Genomic DNA, 23,104 nt, shown 5'->3' with positions numbered 1-23,104 from the left:
GTAAGCTCTTGTTTGCTCTAATAACCTTTTCCTTTGACCAACTCCTAAGAATGTTCTAAATGCAACAGTAAGATATTAATGTTCCCATCACCCTAGCTATTGAAGTCACCTGAGGGTGTAGGTTGTGACAGTGGGCCATCCCAAAAGGGTCTTTACCTATTTAGAAACTAAGAGTGTGTAGTTTTGGAGTGTATTTGTGTATTGCTTTCATATTGCTCCCTTATGAAGAAGGCTTATTCTAACTGACTGATAAATAAATGAATAATTGTTTATTCAAGAAACCTTGTGTGTAAGTGTTTATTTGAATACTTGTCACTGTGAATCTCTGTGTAACTCCCCTATAGCTCACATTGACCCCTCTTGAGATAAGCCTGGCTGCACAACACGCTACCAACATGTGTAGTACAGACTTATACCAAAGGTTGGGTTCCTATTGCCAGGAGGTCAGGGTAGTTGTAGTGCACCCAAAGGATACTGCATACAATCTTGCCTAACACTGCCTACCCTTCCATGTCTCCCTGCTCCCAAGCCGAAGGTTGGCTGAGCTGGACCTGCATTCGTGCTACACGCCTGAAGACTCTTCCCTGCTTCTGCCTGCCCTTACAGGTCTCCCTGCTCCTTAGCCGAGGCTTGGCTGAACTGGACATGCATTCACGCTACACGCCTGGAGACTCTTCTCTGCTTCTGCCCACCTTTCCAGGTCTCCCTGCTCCCGAGCCGAGGCTTGGCTGAGCTGGACCCGCATTTGTGCTACTTGCCTGGACACTCTTCCCTGCTTCTCCCTATCCTTCCAGGTCTCCCTGCTCCTGAGCCGAGGCTTGGCTGAGCTGGACCCGCATTCGTGCTACACGCCTTGAGACTCTTCCCTGCTTCTGCCTACTCTTCCAGGTCTCCCTGCTCCCGAGCCGAGGCTTGGCTGAGCTGGACCCGCATTCGTGCTACACACCTGGAGACTCTTCCCTGCTTCTGCCTACCCTTCCAGGTCTCCCTGCTCCCGAGCCGAGGCTTGGCTGAGCTGGACCCGCATTCGTGCTATTCGCCTGGAGACTCTTCCCTGCTTCTGCCTACCCTTCCGTGTCTCCCTGCTCCTGAGCCGAGGCTTGGCTGAGCAGGACCCGCATTCGTGCTACTCGACTGGAGACTCTTCCATGCTTCTGCCTACCCTTCCATGTCTCCCTGCTCCTGAGCCAAGGCTTGGCTGATCTGGACCCACATTTGTGCTACTCGCCTGGAGACTCTTCCCTGCTTCTGCGTAACCTTCCAGGTCTCCCTGCACCCGAGCTGAGGCTTGGTTCAGCTGGACCGGCATTCGTGCTACACGCTTGCAGACTATTCCCTGCTTCTGCCTGCCCTTCCAGGTCCCCCTGCCCCTGAGCCGAGGCTTGGCTGAGGTGGACCCGCATTCGTGCTACATGCCTGGAGACTCTTCCCTGCTTCTGCCTACTCTTCCAGGTCTCCTTGCTCCCGAGCCGAGGCTTGGCTGAGCTGGATCCGTATTCGTGCTACACGCTTGCAGACTATTCCCTTCTTCTGTCTACCCTTCCAGGTCTCCCTGCCCCTGAGCCGAGGCTTGGCTGAGCTGGACCCGCATTTGTGCTACATGCCTGGAGACTCTTCCCTGCTTCTGCCTACTCTTCCAGGTCTCCCTGCTCCCGAGCCGAGGCTTGGCTGAGCTGGATCCGCATTCGTGCTACACGCCTGGAGACTCTTCCCTGCTTCTGCCTACCCTTCCAGGTCTCCCTGCTCCTGAGCTGAGGCTTGGCTGAGCTGGACCCGCATTTGTGCTACACGGCTGGAGACTCTTCCCTGTTTCTGCCTACCCTTCCAGGTCTCCCTGCTCCTGAGCCGAGGCTTGGCTGAGCTGGACCCGCATTCGTGCTACTCACCTGGAGACTCTTCGCTGCTTCTCCCTACCCTTCCAGGTCTCCCTGCTCTTGAGCTGAGGCTTGGCTGAGCTGGACCCGCATTTGTGCTACTCGCCTGGAGACTCTTCCCTGCTTCTGCCTACCCTTCCATGTGTCCCTGCTCCTGAGCCGAGGCTTGGCTGAGCTGGACCCGCATTCACGCTACTCCCCTGGAGACTCTTCCCTGCTTCTGTTTACCCTTCCATGTCTCCCTGCTCCTGAGCCGAGTCTTGGCTGAGCAGGATGCGCATTCATGCTACACGCCTGGAGACTCTTCCCTGCTTCTGCCTACTCTTCCAGGTCTCCCTGCTCCCGAGCCGAGGCTTGGCTGAGCTGGATCCGCATTCGTGCTACACGCCTGGAGACTCTTCCCTGCTTCTGCCTACTCTTCCAGGTCTCCCTGCTCCTGAGCTGAGGCTTGGCTGAGCTGGACCCGGTCTCCCTGCTCCTGAGCTGAGGCTTGGCTGAGCTGGACCCGCATTTGTGCTACACGGCTGGAGACTCTTCCCTGTTTCTGCCTACCCTTCCAGGTCTCCCTGCTCCTGAGCCGAGGCTTGGCTGAGCTGGACCCGCATTCGTGCTACTCACCTGGAGACTCTTCGCTGCTTCTCCCTACCCTTCCAGGTCTCCCTGCTCTTGAGCTGAGGCTTGGCTGAGCTGGACCCGCATTTGTGCTACTCGCCTGGAGACTCTTCCCTGCTTCTGCCTACCCTTCCATGTGTCCCTGCTCCTGAGCCGAGGCTTGGCTGAGCTGGACCCGCATTCACGCTACTCCCCTGGAGACTCTTCCCTGCTTCTGTTTACCCTTCCATGTCTCCCTGCTCCTGAGCCGAGTCTTGGCTGAGCAGGATGCGCATTCATGCTACACGCCTGGAGACTCTTCCCTGCTTCTGCCTACCCTTCCAGGTTTCCCTGCTCCTGAGCCGAGGCTTGGCTGAGCTGGACCCGAATTCGTGCTACACGCCTGGAGACTCTTCCCTGCTTCTGCCTACCCTTCCAGGTTTCCCTGCTCCTGAGCCGAGGCATGGCTGAGCTGGACCCACATTCGTGCTACACACATGGAGACTCTTCCCTGCTTCTGCCTACCCTTCCATGTCTCCCTGCTCCTGAGCCGAGGCTTGGCTGAGCTGGACCCGCATTCGTGCTACTCACCTGGAGACTCTTCCCTGCTTCTGCCTACCCTTCCATGTCTCCCTGCTCCTGAGCCGAGGCTTGCCTGAGCAGGGCGCACATTCGTGCTACATGCCTGGAGACTCTTCCCTGCTTCTGCCTACCCTTCCAGGTCTCCCTGCTCCTGAGCCGAGGCTTGGCTGAGCAGGACTCACATTCATGCTACTTGCCTGGAGACGCTTCCCTGCTTCTGCCTGCCCTTCCAAGTCTCCCTACTCCTGAGCCGAGGCTTGGCTGAGCTGGACCCACATATGTGCTACACGCCTGGAGACTCCTCCCTGCTTCTGTCTACCCTTCCAGGTCTCCCTGCTCCAGAGCCAAGGCTTGCCTGAGCTGGACTCGCATTCGTGCTACTCGCCTGGAGACTCTTCCCTGCTTCTGCCTACTCTTCCAGGTCTCCCTGCTGCCGAGCCGAGGCTTGGCTGAGCTGGACCCGCATTCTTGCTACTCGTCTGGAGACACTTCCCTGCCTCTACCCACCCATCCTGGTCTCCCTACTCACGAGCTGAGGCTTGGCTGAGCTGGACCCGCATTCGTGCTACACACCTGGAGACTCTTCCCTGCTTCTACCCACCCTTCCAGGTCTCCCTACTCCCGAGCCGAGGCTTGGCTGAGCTGGACCCGCATTCGTGCTACTCGCCTGGAGACTCTTCCCTGCTTCTGCCTACCCTTCCATGTCTCCCTGCTCGAGAGCCGAGGCTTGGCTGAGCTGGACCCGCATTCACGCTACTTGCCTGGAGACTCTTCCCTGCTTCTGTTTACCCTTCCATGTCTCCCTGCTCCTGAGCCGAGTCTTGGCTGAGCAGGACGCGCATTCGTGCTACACGCCTGAGACTCTTCCCTGCTTCTGCCTACCCTTCCAGGTTTCCCTGCTCCTGAGCCGAGGCTTGGCTTAGCTGGACCAGAATTCGTGCTACACGCCTGGAGACTCTTCCCTGGTTCTGCCTACCCTTACAGGTCTCCCTGCTCCTGAGCAGAGGCTTGGCTGAGCAGGACGCGCATTCGTGCTACACGCCTGGAGACTCTTCCCTGCTTCTGCCTACCATTCCAGGTTTCCCTGCTCCTGAGCCGAGGCTTGGCTGAGCTGGACCCGCATTCGTGCTACACACCTGGAGACTCTTCCCTGCTTCTGCCTACCCTTCCATGTCTCCCTGCTCCTGAGCCGAGGCTTGGCTGAGCTGGACCTGCATTTGTGCTACTCGCCTGGAGACTCTTCCCTGCTTCTGCCTACCCTTTCATGTCTCCCTGCTCCTGAGCCGAGTATTGGCTGAGCGGGACCCGCATTCGTGCTACTCGCCTGGAGACTTTTCCCTGCTTCTACCCACCCTTCCATGTCTCCCTGCTCCCGAGCCGAGGCTTGGCTAAGCTGGACCTTCATTCGTGCTTCTCGCCTGGAGACTCTTCCCTGCTTCTGCCTACTCTTCTAGGTCTCCCTGCTCCCGAGCTGAGGCTTGGCTGAGCTGAACCTGCATTTGTGCTACACGCTTGCAGAGTCTTCCCTGCTTCTACCCACCCTTCCATGTCTCCCTGCTCCCGAGCTGAGACTTGGCTGAGCTGGACACGCATTCGTGCTACTCGCCTGGAGACTCTTCCCTGCTTCTGCCTACTCTTCCAGGTCTCCTTGCTCCTGAGCCGAGTATTGGCTGAGCGGGACCTGCATTCGTGCTACTCGCCTGGAGACTTTTCCCTGCTTCTACCCACCCTTCCAGGTCTCCCTGCTCCTGAGCCGAGGCTTGGCTGAGCAGGATGCGCATTTGTGCTACACGCCAGGAGACTCTTCCCTGCTTCTGCCTACCCTTCCAGGTTTCCCTGCTCCTGAGGCGAGGCTTTGCTGAGCTGGACCCACTTTCGTGCTACACACCTGGAGACTCTTCCCTGCTTCTGCCTACCCTTCCAGGTCTCCCTGCTCCTGAGCCGAGGCTTGGCTGAGCAGGGCGTGCGTTCGTGCTACACGCCTGGAGACTCTTCCCTGCTTCTGCCCACCCTTCCAGGTCTCCCTGCTCCTGAGCCGAGGCTTGGCTGAGCAGGGCGTGCGTTCGTGCTACACGCCTGGAGACTCTTCCCTGCTTCTGCCCACCCTTCCAGGTCTCCCTATTCGCGAGCCGAGGCTTGGCTGAGCTGGACCCGCATTCGTGCTTCTCGCCTGGAGACTCTTCCCTGCTTCTTCCTACTCTTCCATGTCTCCCTGCTCCTGAGCCGAGGCTTGGCTGAGTTGGACCCGCATTCGTGCTACTCGCCTGGAGACTCTTCCCTGCTTCTACCTACCTGTCCAGGTCTCCCTGCTCCGGAGCCGAAGTCTGGCTACACCTCACTGCATTTCCTCCCTGATGGCACATTCCTGAGCTCACGATTAGGTGGCAAGTCTTTGAGAGTAGAGGGTGCCATTCCTTACTGGCGTTTAAGGCACGTTAACCTGATGCACTGTATGTACCCCTCTAATGTGGATAGGTCATGGAGGGTCATCATCATAGGTTATGTTGTTCTTTGTGTTTTGTTCAGTGTACAGCGCATAGAAACTGGGTCAATCGTACTTTATTTTCTTTGTAAAGCGCATAGACGCGGCCCACAGGAATTACAGCGCCAGACGTAACACACACACAAAATACAAAAACAAGTCAAAGAGAAAATGTCAGAGTCAGGCAGTCAAGAAGCCGTGGCGGGGGTCTGGTTAGTGGAAAAGTGAAGTTGTAAGTTCACAATTGAAGATCGAGAGTCTGGGGCACGCCCTTATATCCGGGGCCAGGGCCTTGCAGCATATAGGCCTGGAGTGCGGAAAGGATCCCTGTGCAACTATGGCCAGCTTCGAGGTGGGTCAGGTGGGACATTGCTAAAGATGGGAGTTATTAGATGGGAGGACTCTGCGTGTGGGGAGCCAGCACATTTTCTCGGGCAGGTAGCATGCTCTTGCCGTAGAGGCACTTGTGGGTGACGCATAGGCTGAGTAGTGTGGGCCCCCCTTTGCACCTGTCCCCCCAACATTCCCTGGTACCTGCTAGTAGGCAAAAATGAGACAGACCATTCTGTACGTGGAAAATTATTGGCCGTAGGCTTGTTTTTATTTTCTACCGAAAATAACAAACACTCATCATAACAAACCAAAATGTGATAATTCGCTTTTGGGCACCTCGTGTCCAGGGTTTGTGGATGCCCAGCCTGGTCCTAGGCTGTTCTTCGTTATCCCGGGGCATCCGTTCCTGGACACGTGCCGCCTCCTACGACTCCCTTCTACCGTGTACCGAAGAAAGTACTCGGTGTTCTTGCTCCTCGTTCTTGTCTTTCTTCTTTTTTTTTTTTTTTTTTGCCGGGTGGGCGGGTGGCAAAAACGTTTCCTTGTCCAGCTTCGCCAGGTCTTTGGAGCCTACCCGAGTGAGGTGAGCTCCTTGGCCTGGTTGTGCTTACCTGCCTAGCGTTGGGGTCTCTTATACCCCCCTGCCTCTTTGATGTGCCTTGTGGTGGCCGGATTTCCTGCCGCCCCCCCCCCGCTGCTAACACCTCACACCTATCCTCTGCTGCTATTGTCCTTCCCTGGCTGACTCCAAGGGTGGGGGCGCCATTCGGCTGCCCCTCCCCTTATTTTCGCGCCGTTTGTCCCCCACCCCGCGCCTAACCCCCCAGGCCCTCCATCGTGTCGTGCTTTGCACACCACGGGGCCTGGGGCATAGGCTGAGTAGTGTGGGCCCCCCTTTGCACCTGTCCCCCCAACATTCCCTGGTACCTGCTAGTAGGCAAAAATGAGACAGACAATTCTGTACGTGCAAAATTATTGGCCGTAGGCTTGTTTTTATTTTCTACCGAAAATAACAAACACTCACTCATCATAACAAACCAAAATGACATAATTCGCTTTTGGGCACCTCGTGTCCAGGGTTTGTGGATGCCCAGCCTGGTCCTAGGCTGTTCTTCGTTATCCCGGGGCATCCGTTCCTGGACACGTGCCGCCACACCTGAGTGGGTGTTACCTAGGCCGCTCAGGTCCCCCCAAAACGAGATCTATCTACAACCCCGGTCTGCTAGGGCCCTAAAAATGTTAGCTGTAAATACTGCCATCCCTTTGTTGGACAGGTGTATACCGTCTTGGTGGAACCATTCTGGATTGTTCTGTGACATACTGTGTTTTATAAACTGGAGGCCGGTACCTCTACAATACTTTTCTATTGTCTTGTTTAGCTTTTTCCTTGACGTCTCGATGGCGTGCCTCCTATGTGCACCGTACCATACCCTTTGGGGTAAGATCTCTGACATAAAAATCTCAGTTTTCCACCAGCAGTGCGCAATGGCCTTTAAAGATTCGCACATGCTACGCATCAATGCCCCTCTGTTGGTCCTGACTAAGTCATTGCCCCCCAAGTGTATTACCAGATATTCCGGCGGGTCTCTGAACCCGATCAGGTCGGATAGCCTGTCGTGGATGTCCTCCCAGAGCATTCCTGGGAGGCCCCACCATGATGTGATTGTCTTTTTGAATTGCAGCCCCTCCTTGTAGTCTTCAATCCACCTGCCTGCCCTCGTCACGAAGGAATGGCCGACTATCCACGCCGACTTGTAAGGGCCTGTATCTGTGGGGGGGGGAGAGGAATCATATTAAGCTTTCCCTCACGTATCTTTTGAAGCATTGCGATCTCCACCCTCCAATTTTTTTCACCCGTTCTGTACATAGGCCTCCTACCCATGCTGATGTGGCTGCCCCTATTCTGAAAGAGTGGGTGCCAAATTCTGCTGCGTCCCACCCTGCCCTTGTGATAGTTTTCTTTAGCACTGCTTGGAATTGATATCTGCTGAGTGCCCTTCCGTCTTTATGAATCAATAGCTGCCCCCCAACTACCGGTCTTACCTCCAGGAACTCCTGTGTTATGCATCTGGGACAATGATCCCGTTCTTTGATGCAATTTAGCTCTATTAGCCTCCCTTTCCCTTCCTGGTTCGTTTTTGACTTCCTAAGCCGTATTGACATACCTTTTGACCCGATGCTTATGTCATCTTTTGCCAGCCCGTCCCCTGATACCGTGTTCCTGGCTACTAGCTCCCCAATCCTGAATGCCCCATAGTAAGCTAGTGCAAAAGCTGCCCTGAACAATCGTGTCTCATACCCGTCGCTGCATGTGGCCTGCAACAACTGTAACAGCCTTATCATTTTCCTGAAATTTAGTGGCCTTCTGCTGTCTGCTTTCTTTCCTTCCAATTTCCCCCAACCTTTCATAGCGTATTTTAACCGTGAGCTATCTGTGGGATCTGGCAGCCCGGCTACCTTTGTTGTGCATGCCACTGCTGTCAAATGTGCAGCCGCCCAGCTCTTCCTTCTACCTTGTGCAAATGCTTTTTCCAAAAATTCACACATGTTAGCCGTTGTAATATCACCAATCATTTGTACCCCCACTTCTTTTAACACCTCCATGACATGTTTCTTGTATTGCTTACCAGTCTTATATGTTATGGCGTTTGCTGCCAACCGTTCAATCACCTGGCCTTGCTTTTCCTCTTCTTTTGATTCAACCTTGTAGTTGACCGTTTTTTCTCCAGTTTTCTTAATGGGACCCATGCCTTTTCTGGCGTAGGCGTTCCTATCCTGCTTGCCTCTGGTCTCAGTTTTCTGAATTTGTCCCACTGGAAACGAGACAAGGCGTCAGCAACCAAGTTTGTTTCCCCTGCGATGTGTCTCGCCCTTAGACACACATTATTCCTCAGACAACCCAGCGTTATTGCCCTCATCAACTCCAGCACCAGCGGGCATGATGCGCCCCCCTTATTTATGACCTGCACTACCGCCATGTTGTCTGACCATACGTTCAACTCTTTATCTTTCAGGTCTGCCTCCCACGCGCATAGCGCTACCCATATGGGGAACAGCTCTAACAATGTAATGTTGTTTGTCCATGCTGCCTCCCGCCATCTTGTTGGCCATTTTTCTGCACACCATTCTCTCCCCATGATAGCCCCGAAGCCAAAACCCCCGGCTGCATCCGTGAACAACACCCTCTTGCACTCTTCATTTAACGGTGAGCGCCAAATCACCGCCCCATTGAATGACATCAGAAACTCTTCCCACACTTCCAGGTCTCTCTTGACCCCACCACCCAATCTTATTCTGTGGTGTCCTTCTCTGAGCCCCTTGGTTTTTAGCTCAATGCTCCTTTGGAATATCCTGCCTTGGGGGATGACTCTACCTACAAAGGTAAGTTTCCCCGCTAGGGACTGCAACTCTTTTACAGTAGCTTTGTTTCTTCCTTTCGTGTTTTTGATTGTTCCTAAAAGATCTACCACCTTGTCCCCCGGGATCCTGCACACCCCCTCTTTCGAGTCGATTTCTATACCCAGAAATTGTATTGCTTGTGTAGGACCCGTGGTCTTTTCCTCTGCTAAGGGGAAACCCCAGTCTTCTGTTACTGCTATGAATTCGTCTAGTGTGGCCTTGCATAGGTTGGATCCCTGCCGTCCCACGAATAGGAAATCGTCCAGGTAGTGGACTACTTGGGCCCCCTCCATCTTTTTTGTGATTGCCCATTGTAAAAAAGAGCTTACTTTCTCAAAGTAAGCGCATGGTATTGCGCATCCCATCGGGAGACATTTGTCCACAAAATATTCTCCCTCCCAATGCATGCACAACCATTTCTGTGACTCTCTGTTAACTGGTAGCAGACGAAATGCAGATTTTATGTCGGCCTTTGCCATCCATGCCCCCCTCCCTGCTTTCCTGACCACGCCACTGCCACCTGAAAATCTGAATAAGTCACTGACACCACGTCTTGTGGTATGCCATCGTTCACTGATGCCCCTGGTGGGTATGATAAGTGGTGAATCAGTCTGAATTCACCTGCTTCTTTCTTTGGGACCAGCCCCAGTGGTGAGCACATGTATTCATTAAACGGGGGGGGTTTTGTAAGGGCCCCCCATTCTCCCCAGCTCTCTTTCCTTCCCGATTTTCATGCTGACTAGCTTTTTGTTTTCTAATGCGGATTTCAGATTTTTAGGGGTGTTTTGAGATCCCTGGCCCTTGAACGGGATGGTGAAGCCTTCCTGGAAGCCTCTCCTGATTGTCTCTGCCCCTTCCTGGTCTGGAAAAACCCTCAGCCACTTTTCCATATTCCCAATCCTCACCGGTGTGGCCCCTTTCTCTTCACTTCCCTTAATTTCTTTTCTCTGGTCCTCTAGGTGTGCTTGCTCTTGCCCTGGTGCATTTTGCGGTACTGTGCTCTCCCTTACAATTCTCGCACCTGTGGCTGAATTTACATTTTTTTCCCCAACTGCATGGTGTCCCGCTCTCAAAGTTGCGGCATTGCCCTGCCTCTGTTTTTGTTGACCCCTGCGTACCCCTACCTCCCCCTTGGGCTGTTGGAGGTATGCTGCTCTGCCAACTTCTCTGTGACTCATGTTGCTTGCTCCGAAAATTGTGCTCCCTTGTTCTATCATAGCTGTTATCATATCTCCTGTTGTTGTATTTGTACTCCCTTCTGTACTCGTTTTGCCAGTATTGCCTCCTCTGATACCCTCCCACATTCTGTTCCTTGGTGTCCCATTTCTCCTTCAAAACATTAAATATATACAGGTTGTAATTCTCTTCATCCCATTCTATATCGGGAAAGCAGTCCATCTCTTTCCTAAATTCATGATCATATTCCTTCCATGCATCGCCCCCAAATGCTTTGTACACTTTCAACACCCTCTGCTGGTATGTCACTAATGCTACCCCGTCCTCTGGGAATTTCTGCAGAATGATACTGGACATTATTTGAAAAGCAGCCAACCAGTTGTCAAAGTTCCTTGCTACTGCTGGCCTCTTCAATAAGCTTTTCTCATCTTCCTTTATGTCTTCTATGGGTACATCCTGTCCTCTCTTTTGGCAATCTAGCAAAGTATATACATCAATGAATTCCTTCCTCCATATTTTCTCCTTTATCTTTTCGCTAATATACCATGTGTGTGCCTTCATAGCCCTGCCTGCCGTGTCTTTGCCGATCGTGGGCCTGCCATATTTCGTCATCTCTGTGTGTGGTGTTCCTTGCGCTAGGGGGACCACATTGTTTGCTGCCCCTGGCCCCCCTGCCCCTTGACCCTCCGCCACTTCCTGTTTCTTCTTCTTTATTATCCCTTTCCCTTTTACCCATGCTCTCAAATGCTCCCTCTCCTCGTCCCCACTACTTCCTGAATCGGCTGTCTCCCCTCCCTCTTCCTGTTTCCTATGCTTGCTTTCCTTCGCTCCACGGGTTCTGGGTGACTTACCCTGAGCCGTGACGCATTTTTTTAACATTTTTAAAATTTTGTTACCCATTGCATTATTGATTTTTACAGTACCTTCGCCCTTGCTTTTCTTTTGTTTTTTCTTTGGCTCCTCTGTTTGTTGTTGCGATCCTCCTGCCACCTCTCTCGCCCTTTTCTGGCCTGATGGTAATCCTGCTTCCTCTTCGCCACTGCTGGAGTCCTCGAGTAGCAGAGGCGACATTGCCCTTGCCTTGCCCTCCTTCTGCATCACCTCCTGTACCCATTCTGCTCCATATTCGCTTGCTGCTTTCTTCACCCAAAGCGCAAATTCTTCCGCCCTTTTTGCCCTTTCTTCAGCCATCCTGCTTCCTTGAAAAAGAAAAAGTACTCTTTTGGGCTTTATACTGTCTTTCTCTGCCTTTTGGGTTTAATAGCTGCAAAAGTGGTCAATACGAGGATTGAACCGGCGCCCTTGGTCTGTCCCTTTAACACCGCGTGCCGCTCTTATCGTTGCCGGCCACGTCCCTTCTCTGTCGCGTCCCTCCTGTTTTTTTTGCGGGCTTCCACGACGCTGACTGCCTGCTTCTGCGATCCCGGCTCTCGACGGTCCTGCAGCTACTTCCCTGAAGTCCCCCGACCGCCTCCACACCTCCAGCTGTTGCTCGACGAAACTCCTGATTCTTTGCCCAATGGTCGTCTCCTCGCTTCCCTGGGTCGGGTTTTCGTCCGTGGCCGCCGTCCGAAGCAGAGGTGAGTCCTTGCTCTTCCGACGAGCCGCTACGTTGCAACGAGGCAAAATCGTCTCAGCAAAAGTAACAGGATAAACGAAAAAGCCCGTAGAGGCAAAAACGTATCCTTGTCCTTCTTCGCCAGGTCTTTGGAGCCTACCCGAGTGAGGTGAGCTCCTTGGCCTGGTTGTACTTACCTGCCTAGCGTTGGGGTCTCTTATACCCCCCTGCCTCTTTGATGTGCCTTGTGGTGGCCGGATTTCCTGCCGCCCCCCCCTGCTGCTAACACCTCACACCTATCCTCTGCTGCTATTGTCCTTCCCTGGCTGACTCCAAGGGTGGGGGCGCCATTCGGCTGCCCCTCCCCTTATTTTCGCGCTGTTTGTCCCCCACCCCGCGCCTAACCCCCAGGCCCTCCATCGTGTCGTGCTTTGCACACCACGGGGCCTGGGGCAAAGGGCGCAAGATGTGGCTCAAAGCCCGCCTTGCCTTGGAGACATGCTCGGTCCTCCGCAGGCCTTCCACCACGTGGACCACATTGTTCTGAATTACCTGCAAGCAAAGCATTTCCCCTTTACCAATGCCCTGCAAGAGACTTGCACATTAGTCTAAATGGGCCCCGCTAATTGCCCCTCCAATCGTGGTGCAGTTGGGAGGGTGTAGAAAGGGGCTAAGTTTGGCTAGTAGCCTCGGGTAGTATGCTGAACTAGAGACAAGACCAAGCACCACGCCCAGCGTTTTCACTTTAGTCAAGGTGGATATGGTGCAATCTGCGATGGTAAAGGACCGGTATTCCTAGCTAAGCTTCCGCAGCTGGGGTGCTGTACCCGCGATCATGAGCTTGTTAAGAGCTTGTCAGTGTTGACCTTGCACGAGATTCAATCGAGCTGTAGATGGTCTTCACAGTGATGGTGTCTTTTACGTGATTCCCCGACAACGGATCAGACACTGCGTATCTTCCCACCCCTAAGTCCTCCAGCCTCTCAAAGAGAAGGATTGCAAAGACGCTGAAGACTATGGGTGAAACACACACGGCCGGGGTTCTCCACACGAGATTGAGAAGTCCTCAGCCTTTGATTCGCTGTAGAACACTTGAGCTTTCCATCCAGAGAGAAAATCATTATCCCACTCTGCTGCCTCCCAGGAGAAATGGGCTGATGCCTGTGGCCTTGAGACAAGGACAGCACGGTCCACAAGACTGAAGGCCGAAGACCAATCAAGCAGCATCACAAGTACTGTGCTACCTCTCTCAAAGTGATGTAAGATGCTTCTCTTCAAATCTAACGGGGGCAGGGCGGGTTCAGTACTATGGGCATTCCTGAACCCCGAATTGCTTTGACCCTACTATGTTATGGAGTTCCAAGAACTCATGAATCTGGATATGTGCAGCCTTGTCCAAAATCTTTAGCTGGAGCAGGAATGGAATATTAGAAATTGGGCGATCATTCTCAGGTTGAGCAGAGCCAAGGGATCTTTTTAGAGTAATGGGGAGAACGATGCCTGTTTTAGGCTAGGACCACGTTTTCCCGGAAAGAACAGTTAACACTTTTGGTAATTAATGGTATCCAGCGTGCTGTACATGTCTTAACAACCGTTGCCGGGCAGCTGTTGTACATCCATGACCAGAGGAGGTGGTTGTTGTGTGCTGAATGCATGCCTTTACTGCAACAACTGCCGTTCAGGGTCGGGTACTGCCACTCAGGGTCGGGTACTGCCACTCAGGAAGGCACAGGCAAAGTTGGGGAAGGCAAACTGGCTGCCTGTAAAGAGTACTCTGAAGTTGACACAGCCTGTATTGCCAGAGACTGTGGAAGACAGAGAGAGGTCAGTCTGAAAGGCAAATCCAGGTTGCTATTGTGGCAGATAGACAAGAAAGGCAAGAGGCTGCCCCTTTTGAAGAGAGATATTCAGAGGATCTTGCCCACTTGTAGGTGTTGAAGTATTTTAAAGTGTATCATGTCGAAGCTCGTCTAGAAGTACAAAGTACTGAAGCTGTGGTAGTGGTCCAAAGTACTGAAGCTGTGGTGGTATATCTGGCTGTCAGTGGATGCAACATTGTAGGAGCCGAAACGAAGTGGACTACTATGAGACGAACGTGACTGTTCTCATAGTGAGTCGAGTAGAAGTGGAGCTGTTGAAGTGGAAGCAGCAGCGCTGTGAAGTCATCCTGACACACGCACCATTGTGAATTCTAAAGCTGTAACTAAGGACATATTAACTGTTAACCACGAACTGTGTATCACTGGCAGATGTGGATATTGCATTTCTTTGACCTGTGGGAAGTCTTCTTGGAGAGCTGCAAGGCATCGTGGCTGGGATTCCCATTGGTGCTATTTGGGGGAAGTGGAGAAGCAGTTCGCTATCATTGGAACTTTAATTAACACACTTCTACACTGATCCGAGTCATTTCTTTCTCTGGTTGAATATTAGCAGAATTGGCCTTGAATCAAGGGGAAGGAAATTCCCCCGGACATCAGAAGGTTATTCAGAAACTGCAAATGTGGTTTGTTATGTTGTATTGTCATATATTTTCTTTGTGTATTTGTTGCTTAGCGCGAGGGTCAGATATCCTGAGTTAGTGTTTTCCCTTTGCTTTTGTTAGGCAGGGAAATCCTCAGCACAGTGGGGATAGTGATGCATTTTAGTACATTTATTTTGAGAATAAAATGGCATATTTGGTAAAGCCTCGCTTTACTGACCTCTCACGGTACTGCCACTCAGGATTGAGTACTACCACACAGGGTTGAGTACTGCCACACAGGGTTGAGTACTGCCACACAGGGTTGGGTACTGCCTGTCAGGGTTAGGTACTACCACTCATGGTTCGATTGTGCCAGTCATGGTTGAGTTGTGCCACTCAGGGTTGGGCACTACCACTCATGGTTGGGTTGTGTCCCTCTGGTTAGGGCACTGTACTCGGGGTTGGCCGCTGCCACTCATGGTTGGGCTGTGCCCCTCTGGTTAGGGCACTGTACTCGGGATTGGCCGCTGCCACTCATGGTTGGGCTGTGCCCCTCTGGTTAGGGCACTGTACTCGGGGTTGGCCGCTGCCACTCATGGTTGGGCTGTGCCCCTCTGGTTAGGGCACTGTACTCGGGGTTGGCCGCTGCCACTCAGTTGATTGTGTGTTGGTGTTTGCTGGATTTGGTGCCAGTCATGGCAGAGCGTGGGCAATGTTTACTGCATGCACCCTGGGTGCCATCCCGGCTCCTGAACCCTCTGCTCTTTCTTGCAGTTTGCACCAGTCGCTGTCGCAGGAGGAGGATCTTAAGGAGCAGTTCCAGTCTGCCATCCAGACCTACGAGGAAGCCCTGAAGAACCGCGAGCAGGTGGCGCTCATCACCCAGCAGCAGAACGAGGCGCTGCTGGTGCAGGCCCAGCAGGCGGCCTCAGAGAGCGCCGCCCTGGAGGCGAGGCTGCGGGGGGCAGACGACAAGGTGCAGAGGTAAGTGCTGCCACGCGCCCCAGTCCCTGCTTTACACCTGCATGTCGCACTGCTACTGTGCGGCTCAGGTTTTTACCCAGGAGGGTGGGCAGATGCCCGGCGATACACGTGGTATAAATGCATAAGGTTGCGAGAGACACACTGTATGAAGGGGCAGCAGACCCTGAAATGGGGAGCTCGGTCCATGCTACAGGACGAAAATACGCGCCCTTAGCGCCCGAGGGCGTCCACCTGGGCGTCCTTTCATGCTGTGTGCGCCTCCGTCCATGTATACAGTCTGTGCTCTTTAGGGGCCCGCGGTGATTCTGAGCAGGTTGGTTTGCGTTTGCATGCGTCCTTCTCTGGCAGCGTGCAGCACGGGTGTGTGCCATGCCCATGTACATATCAACTACACTACATGCTTCAGTCATTACACCTGAATTGTGTGTGTGCAAACAGTGCCTGCAGCATGCATGTTGCAAAGACCGACCGTGCAGTGAGTGGCGTGTCTAATTTCAGCATCTTCGTGCAGGGGGGATTGTGTGTGTGCGCGATCCGATGTGTGGCATGGCGTGTGGTGGGTGGCATGCATGTGTTCGCTGCGCTGGTTGGCGTGTAGGCACGCATTCGGGGGTGTCCGCGGCGTGTCGGTATTCTGTGCATACGCTTTGTGTGGCTCCCCATTCATCCCCCGTGCGCTGCAAGCGTCTGGCCCGTGCCCCACATCCCCGCAGCGCCCGCCCGCTGGAACGGCGAGGCCTGGAGGGGAATATTCTATGGAAATCTAAGCAAATGGCAGATTTGCATAGCTGCTTGCGGGGTGGCGGTGGCAGGCAACGGGCAGAATCACCACCACACCCGAGGCGGAGGTCGTGCAAGGCGCTCAGGCAGAGCAGTTAACTGTCAGCGCCGGCGAAGGCCCCGTGCTCTCTGCATGCCTCGTGCACTCGTGTAGCCTTGAGCACGCAGACGCAAGGGGGCACAGGCACCGCAGCACCGCAGACTCGAGAAGTCCCACAAACACGCGAATGTTACGTAATCCAACCTTCACCAAAGTAGTGGTCCTGCAGCGCCTGGCCTGCTCCGAAAGGTGGCATATTGCGACCCTGCCCGGCAGTGGTGGGAGTGTGGAACTATGTTCCCTCACCCCGCCGCCCATTCTGCCCACTCCCACAATGCTCGTGGCACCCCCCTGTCAAACCCTATTCCCGCGTCTTTCCTTCCTCCGCTGCACCCTGCATTGTGTTTTATTGCCCCACTCGCACGCACCTTCATGCAGCCCCCTCCACCCTGCGTTCGCACCTCCTTAAAGAACATGGGAATGATGACGGGGTTCCCTGAGAAGTTGGGGAGCTTACCCTTTAGTTCCTGCCCACGTTGACCTCTGCTGCCGGGTGTCTCCAGACCTTAACTCTGTGGAAAGGAAAGGAAGGGGAGGGGAGGTGTGGGGAGGGCGTGATAGAAAAGGGAAATTAGACAAGAGAATGGCTGAAATCGGAGCGGAAAAACGAGTGGACATTTGCAAACACTGCCCTACTTTTACTCACAGACACAGAGGGCCTCATGCGGGTCTGGTGGTGAAAAAAATCATAATTAGTGGCATGCCGGTGCTACCGTGTCCGCGAAGCACTGCTGCCGGAAACAACGGTTGATTCCATGTTGGCATTCCGGCATGCTGGATATGGTGGCACCGGCATGCTGGTAATTTCACCAAACTCCTCCCAAAATCCCAACACTGCCACCCTCAGTGCCGGTGACTTCGATTCCGGCATCACGCTCCCGGTCCCACCGGCACTGGTAACCACAGTGCTGCTATTACCGTGTCCGGAAATACAGTGTTAGCCGGAACAGGAAATCGACCGGCGGCCATTAATAAAACACAATCCAATGCCATCCTCAGAGCACTGATCCTGAGAAATAGAGATGACATCAAGGGTACCTGCAACCCGGAGGCACAAACCCTGCTTTAGCGAGTCAGAACTCAACATGCTGGCAGGCACAATTGTGGAGCCTGTCGATTAACTATTCAGCACAGACCTACAAAGCCAGGCACAGGTAACAAAAAAGGCCATCTGGCAGGAGGTGGCACCGAAGGTCACTGCAGTTGGCCCAACCCCCCGTATTGTGCGGGACTGCCATAAAAGGTGGGACTCCTGCGCCTGGGGGTGAGCAACATCCTGTCGGCCCAGCGCACCCAGGGCATGGCCACAGGAGACAGCACTGCATCCTGCAACCCTGGGAGGGGACCTGCAGCAGTGCGCTGCACCTTGAATCTATTGAGGGAGTTGGTGCTGCGCAGGCCGGAGGCGTGACATCCGAGGAGGATGTTGAGTACACGTAACCCCAATGTCACATCAACTTCACTGTCCACCCGGCACACAATGGAGTTGCCAAACATGTCAAGTACGTTGTGCACAACACCAGTATAGCCCTGCCGGGCACCGCACCACTGCACACATCAACATACTCCTTGCCACAAAACCTCACTCATACCCCATTCACACAGTGAACATATCACAGGCACCGTGTATTGCTCTCACAACATGCTTCTGCTGACACTCAGACAAGCATCCCCCTGCCACAGCATAACTTGTGTTGTTTCCTCCGTGCTAGCACAGGCCCAAAGACACATCAGTGCCAAGCACCTACACCACCAACAAATGACCAGCATCACACACCAAAGAAACATGTGACCCCCCTCGTCCCATCCAGCACGACTCATGACGCCAAATTATCACTGACGCAGTAAGTGCCACAGGCAGCAGGCACCCTACTGCGTCCGACCCTAACCCACTTGCCCCAGTGGCAGAAAGGCGCCATAAAACACAAACTAACCTCCTCTATAACCAGAAGAGGCCCAACACTCCCAATCCTAGACTCACCCAAGAAAAAATACAACTTCCACCTTATCAGGTGCCCTCATTAATGCGAGGTCCCTCATAGCTCACAATACGGAGATTGCCGACATACTTGCCATGGACAACTTAGATCCCCTCGCAATCACTGAGACCTGGCTCCACGATGCCGCAGGTCCTGCACTCATGATTGCCGTACCTGACAATTACAACATACTAAGAGTCGATCGGCCCAACTCTAGAGGAGGTGGCCTGGCCATCTTTGCCAAAACTAAACTAGATGTAAGACTTACCCGTCACCCAGAAATAACATCTTGCGAACTACTCTCAGCCAAAATACCTATCTCTAATAACAGTACACTAACTGTCCTCCTGGTGTATAGACCACCAGGCCCACTAGGTAACTTTGAGGAAGACTTATCCAGCCTCCTTACCAATAACAACAAAGACTCTACCCAGCTCCTTCTATTAGCTGACTTTAATCTGGGCTTTAATGATAATGAGGACAAGCAAGCCTCATCCATTCAATCAATCCTAGTTGATCATGGCCTTACCCAGAAAGTTCAAGCCCCCACGCACATAAAAGGACGGACATTAGACTGGATAGCCAACCGAAACTGTACCTCTACCATCGCTAACATTCTACCACAAACGTGGACTGATCACCACCTCATCTGCTTCTCATTAACTATAGAGACGCCTAAACCAAATAATCAGGAATTAGTACCTCCTATGCCAACTAGAAGCAAAAAAGATATTAAGTCAGAAAATGTGCTTCCCCTCCTTTTACCAGCCCTCACTGTTAGCGATATTATCACTGACCCTAATACGCTAGTTGAGACATTTAACAACGCTATGTCCACAGTCCTGGATATAATTGCCCCTATCAAACTACGTAAAGGTAAACGAGAATCTCATCTTAACTCATGGTTCACCCCGCACCTAAAAGAACTACGAATCCAAAAACGTAAACTCCAAGCTATCTGGAGGCACACACCGTCGGTGGAGAATAAAAACCTTCTTGACAACCTCGCAAAAAAATATAAGAAGGAAATAATCCAAACTAAAAAAGACACATTTAATGAAAGAATTAGCAAAGCTAACTTAATTCCAAAGAACTCTTCTGCATCCTTCGGGAAATGGAAAATCCCATTGCCCCCACAGATAACATCCCCAATGACAAACAATGGTGCACTAGCATCCAAAAGGCCTTAGCTAACACAATTGCAACCTTACAAACCAAAATTGCAAAGAAAGCATCCCTGAGCCCTACAAGAACCCATACCACCCACTTGACCGACACACCCAGAACAGCCACCCAAAGTAACTGCAAACCTTTCAGATTTACTAACATATCCATTCTGGAAACTGAAAAGGTGATCTCATCACTGAAGCCTTCTAACTGCCAAGGTGACAATTGCCCAGCACAAGTCATTAAGGACGCAGCAAGAGATTTAGCACCCTTCATCTCAAAACTAATTAATGCTTCCTTTAGATCTAGCACTGTACCCACTAACCTTACTGCCCCTTCTAAAAAAACAGACCCTTGACCCAGCCATCCCTACCAATTACAGGCCTATCACCACGGTCCCATTCCTCCTTAAAATCATCGATAGAGTAGCCTACCTCCAGATCCAAAACTATCTGGAGACGAACCAACTACTAGGATCACGCCAATCTGGATTCAGACCATTACATGGCACTGAAACGGCCCTTATCGATCTTAAGACACAAATCGACGAGCTGAAGGATAAAGGTAAAACAGCTATGCTCCTCCTCCTTGACTTATCGGTGGCCTTTGACCTGGTGGACCATGCAGTGTTATGCAACCACCTAGCGTCTGCCGTCCATTTCTCAAGTGAAGCTATAGCCTGGGTACAATCCTTCCTAGCCAACCGTACGATGAGAGTGTTTTCCCCATCAGTCTCAGCGGACCCAACACAAATCACCTGTGGCGTCCCACAAGGTTCATGTGTCTCCCCTACTATGTACAATATCTTCACTAAGCCACTCTTCGACAAACTGGACAGACTGGGGGTAACTTATACCAATTATGCGGACGACACGCAGATCCTCATACCTCTATCTGGTAACTTTGTCGAAGACACAGCTCTAGTAAATAAGATTGACCTCATCATTCAGGCATGGATGGCCTCCCACGGCCTCTGCCTGAATGATGACAAAACAGAGATACTGATCCTGGGTTCCGACTCTAACCTCAAAAAACATAGCCCTAATTATTGTGCCTTCAACATAGATGGCAACATAATTAAAGTGGCAACTGAGGTAAAAACACTAGGTTTTTACCTCGACTCCACATTATCTCTCAAAAAACAAGTTAATTCCCTAGCTTCCTCTACAGCCTACACCTGCAAATTAATCAGGGCCTGCAGACCTTACCTTTCCAAAACTAACTGCATTACACTAGCCAATGCCTTAGTAATGTCCAAACTGGACTACTGTAATGCCCTCTATGCAGGCGCCAGCAAAACTGTCATAAATAAAATGCAAATACTGCAGAACAATGCTCTTAGAGCAGCTCTGGACATACGCCGCAGAGCTCACATATCCAACATCAGGAAAGACCATCACTGGTTAAAAATTAGTGACAGAGTCCTCCTCAAGACGCTATCCCTCACCTATAAAGGTCTGAACAATACTGCTCCCCCCTATATCTCGGCCAGACTGACTAGAAAATCCTCTACTCACCACACCAGAGCCTCTAACCACTTCCTTCTTGAAATACCCAGATTTAGACTATCTAAAGCGGGTGGAGCAAGCTTCCCTGTTAGAGCTTCCCGTGCCTGGAATGCACTCCTCACCGCACTGAGAGCCAACCTACCCTACACCAGATTTAGATGTAATGTGAAAAGTTGGCTCTGGACTAATGATGACCTACAATTGACGCCTCTGCGCTAGGCCTGGATCGATTATCCCATTTAACTACCTGATACCTCTAAAACATCACAATAGACTATCGCATGTAAGGGACCCGTACTTTGTATCTTGTATTCACAGTACATTCTGTATACCTGTATTGCAAATTCATCAATAATACATGTACTGCATTTTTTGTATATATCCTATGTATGTAACCTAACCTTAAGTATTCTTGTGACTGCTGCGCCCAGCTACCCCTGGGTTTGGAGCACATTATCAAATAATAAATTAAACTAAACTAAACATGTGTAACACATCCATGGCACAACCTGCCACAACACAACACCACACAGCTTGTGTGCCACACCCCTAACACCCTACCAAGAAAACACAAGTACACCACGGAAGTATGTCTGGCACTGCACACACCATGTAGGCCCATCATACATCCACCCGCACAGTATCCATGACACTAGCATGTGTGCACCCTGCCATGTCCCCCACCTTGACCCTTACAAAGTACTGTCATCAAAAAGTAGAAGCATTCATGTCTGTCTCATCAATCCACGCTCATCATTGACACCCTGCCTTTTTGACTCCCTCAAGCACATCATCTGGCAATGAGGACGGCCAGCCCAGTACATCGAGGGGCACCAGGCCTCGCCACCAAAGCACCACCACCACCTCAACACAGGACTCAACAGGCAGACATGCTACCCCAGCCGCATCCCTCCAGCTGCCAAAGATCCCGGTGGCACCTCCACCACAGCCGTCGAAGATCCCAGTGGCACCTCCACCACAGCCACCACAGATCCTGGTGGCACCTTCACCACAGCCACCACAGATCCCGGTGGCACCTCCACCACAGCCACAAGGACGTGCACAAGGGTGTCTTGACAAAAACTCTACTGACTAGGGTGGTCCCGATACGGGTGACACAGACCAAAGCTTTGAAGAACCCCTGCCCTTCAGTTCCATGGGCCCAATGAGCCCTCGACCTCAACCCTTCCACAATGTGAGGGACATAGAAGGCCGTCTAACCCGGGTGGAGCAACACCAGGATGCTCTTACATCACTACCCAACAGCACCTTAATGAGGCACAGCTGATGCAAGAGAGTGTGCAGGCCGGTTCAAGGCGGAATGCACAGGCACTGGTGCGATGCACACGTGCCATAGTTCAAATGTCACGCAGCTTGAGGGAGGGCAACAGCGTCATGTCCTCAATTGCAGAAACTATGGCTATGTTGCTCCAGGCCTCACTGGACCGAAGGCCCCTGTCAACACCACTGGCTCCCTCAACTAGCACCACACCAGGGAGTTCAGTTCAGAGCAGCCCACGGCGGTGCTCCACGCAGCTGTCTCCTGCACACAGCTGCACACCGGAGCATAAAATAGGTCGCTAATAGGCTATAGACCCATAGGTGCCCTGTCAGTGACTTTTGCAAATGTACATAGGAAAACAGGGCAGGTGTTGGCTATAGACAGTTGGGGAGGGGATGTGCAGAGGGACAGTTGGGGAGGGGGTGTGGGGAGGGATAATCCCGGGAGTCCTGGGAGGATAGCTCAGGGGCAACGTGCTCGCCTTGGAAGCAAGATGACATGGAGCAACACATGTTCGTTCCCTGGGTCCGCGCTTAGAAACCTCTGGGTATTAAGCGTGTTATAAATAACCTATCATATCATAGTTGGGGAGGGGGTGTAGTGAGGGATAGTTGGGGAGGGGGTGTGGTGAAGGATATTTGGGGAGGGGGTTTGGGGAGCACAGTATTAGTGTAGTAATTTCACAATTGTACATATTTTCAAATCACAAATTACAGCTGGTGTGGCAAACAGAAATAATGACTGGACATTGGTTATTCAGTGTGAATGTATTTATTTACGTGCAGTGCCCAGTGCGCTAGGTGGGCTGTGGTGCGTGTGTGACAGGTGATTAGAAGTAGTGCTCTATA

The 23,104-nt window shown here is 52.3% G+C and overlaps 1 protein-coding gene across 1 annotated transcript in view; it reads left to right on the top strand.

Annotated features, from left to right (window-relative positions):
- MIPOL1 (mirror-image polydactyly 1) overlaps window positions 1–23,104 on the top strand; it is a 1,528,730-nt gene that overhangs the window by 1,429,267 nt on the left and 76,359 nt on the right. Inside the window, exon 11 of the mRNA XM_069638413.1 lies at window positions 15,231–15,440. Within this exon, the coding sequence (XP_069494514.1) occupies window positions 15,231–15,440 (210 nt within the window). The remainder of the gene's footprint in view (window positions 1–15,230; window positions 15,441–23,104) is intronic.

Source organism: Ambystoma mexicanum, chromosome 14, assembly GCF_040938575.1.
Source record: "Ambystoma mexicanum isolate Mex_15411 chromosome 14, UKY_AmexF1_1, whole genome shotgun sequence".
Classification (NCBI taxonomy): domain Eukaryota; kingdom Metazoa; phylum Chordata; class Amphibia; order Caudata; family Ambystomatidae; genus Ambystoma; species Ambystoma mexicanum.
The sequence above is the reverse complement of the archived record's forward strand: the minus strand, read 5'-3'. Positions and strand labels throughout refer to the sequence as shown.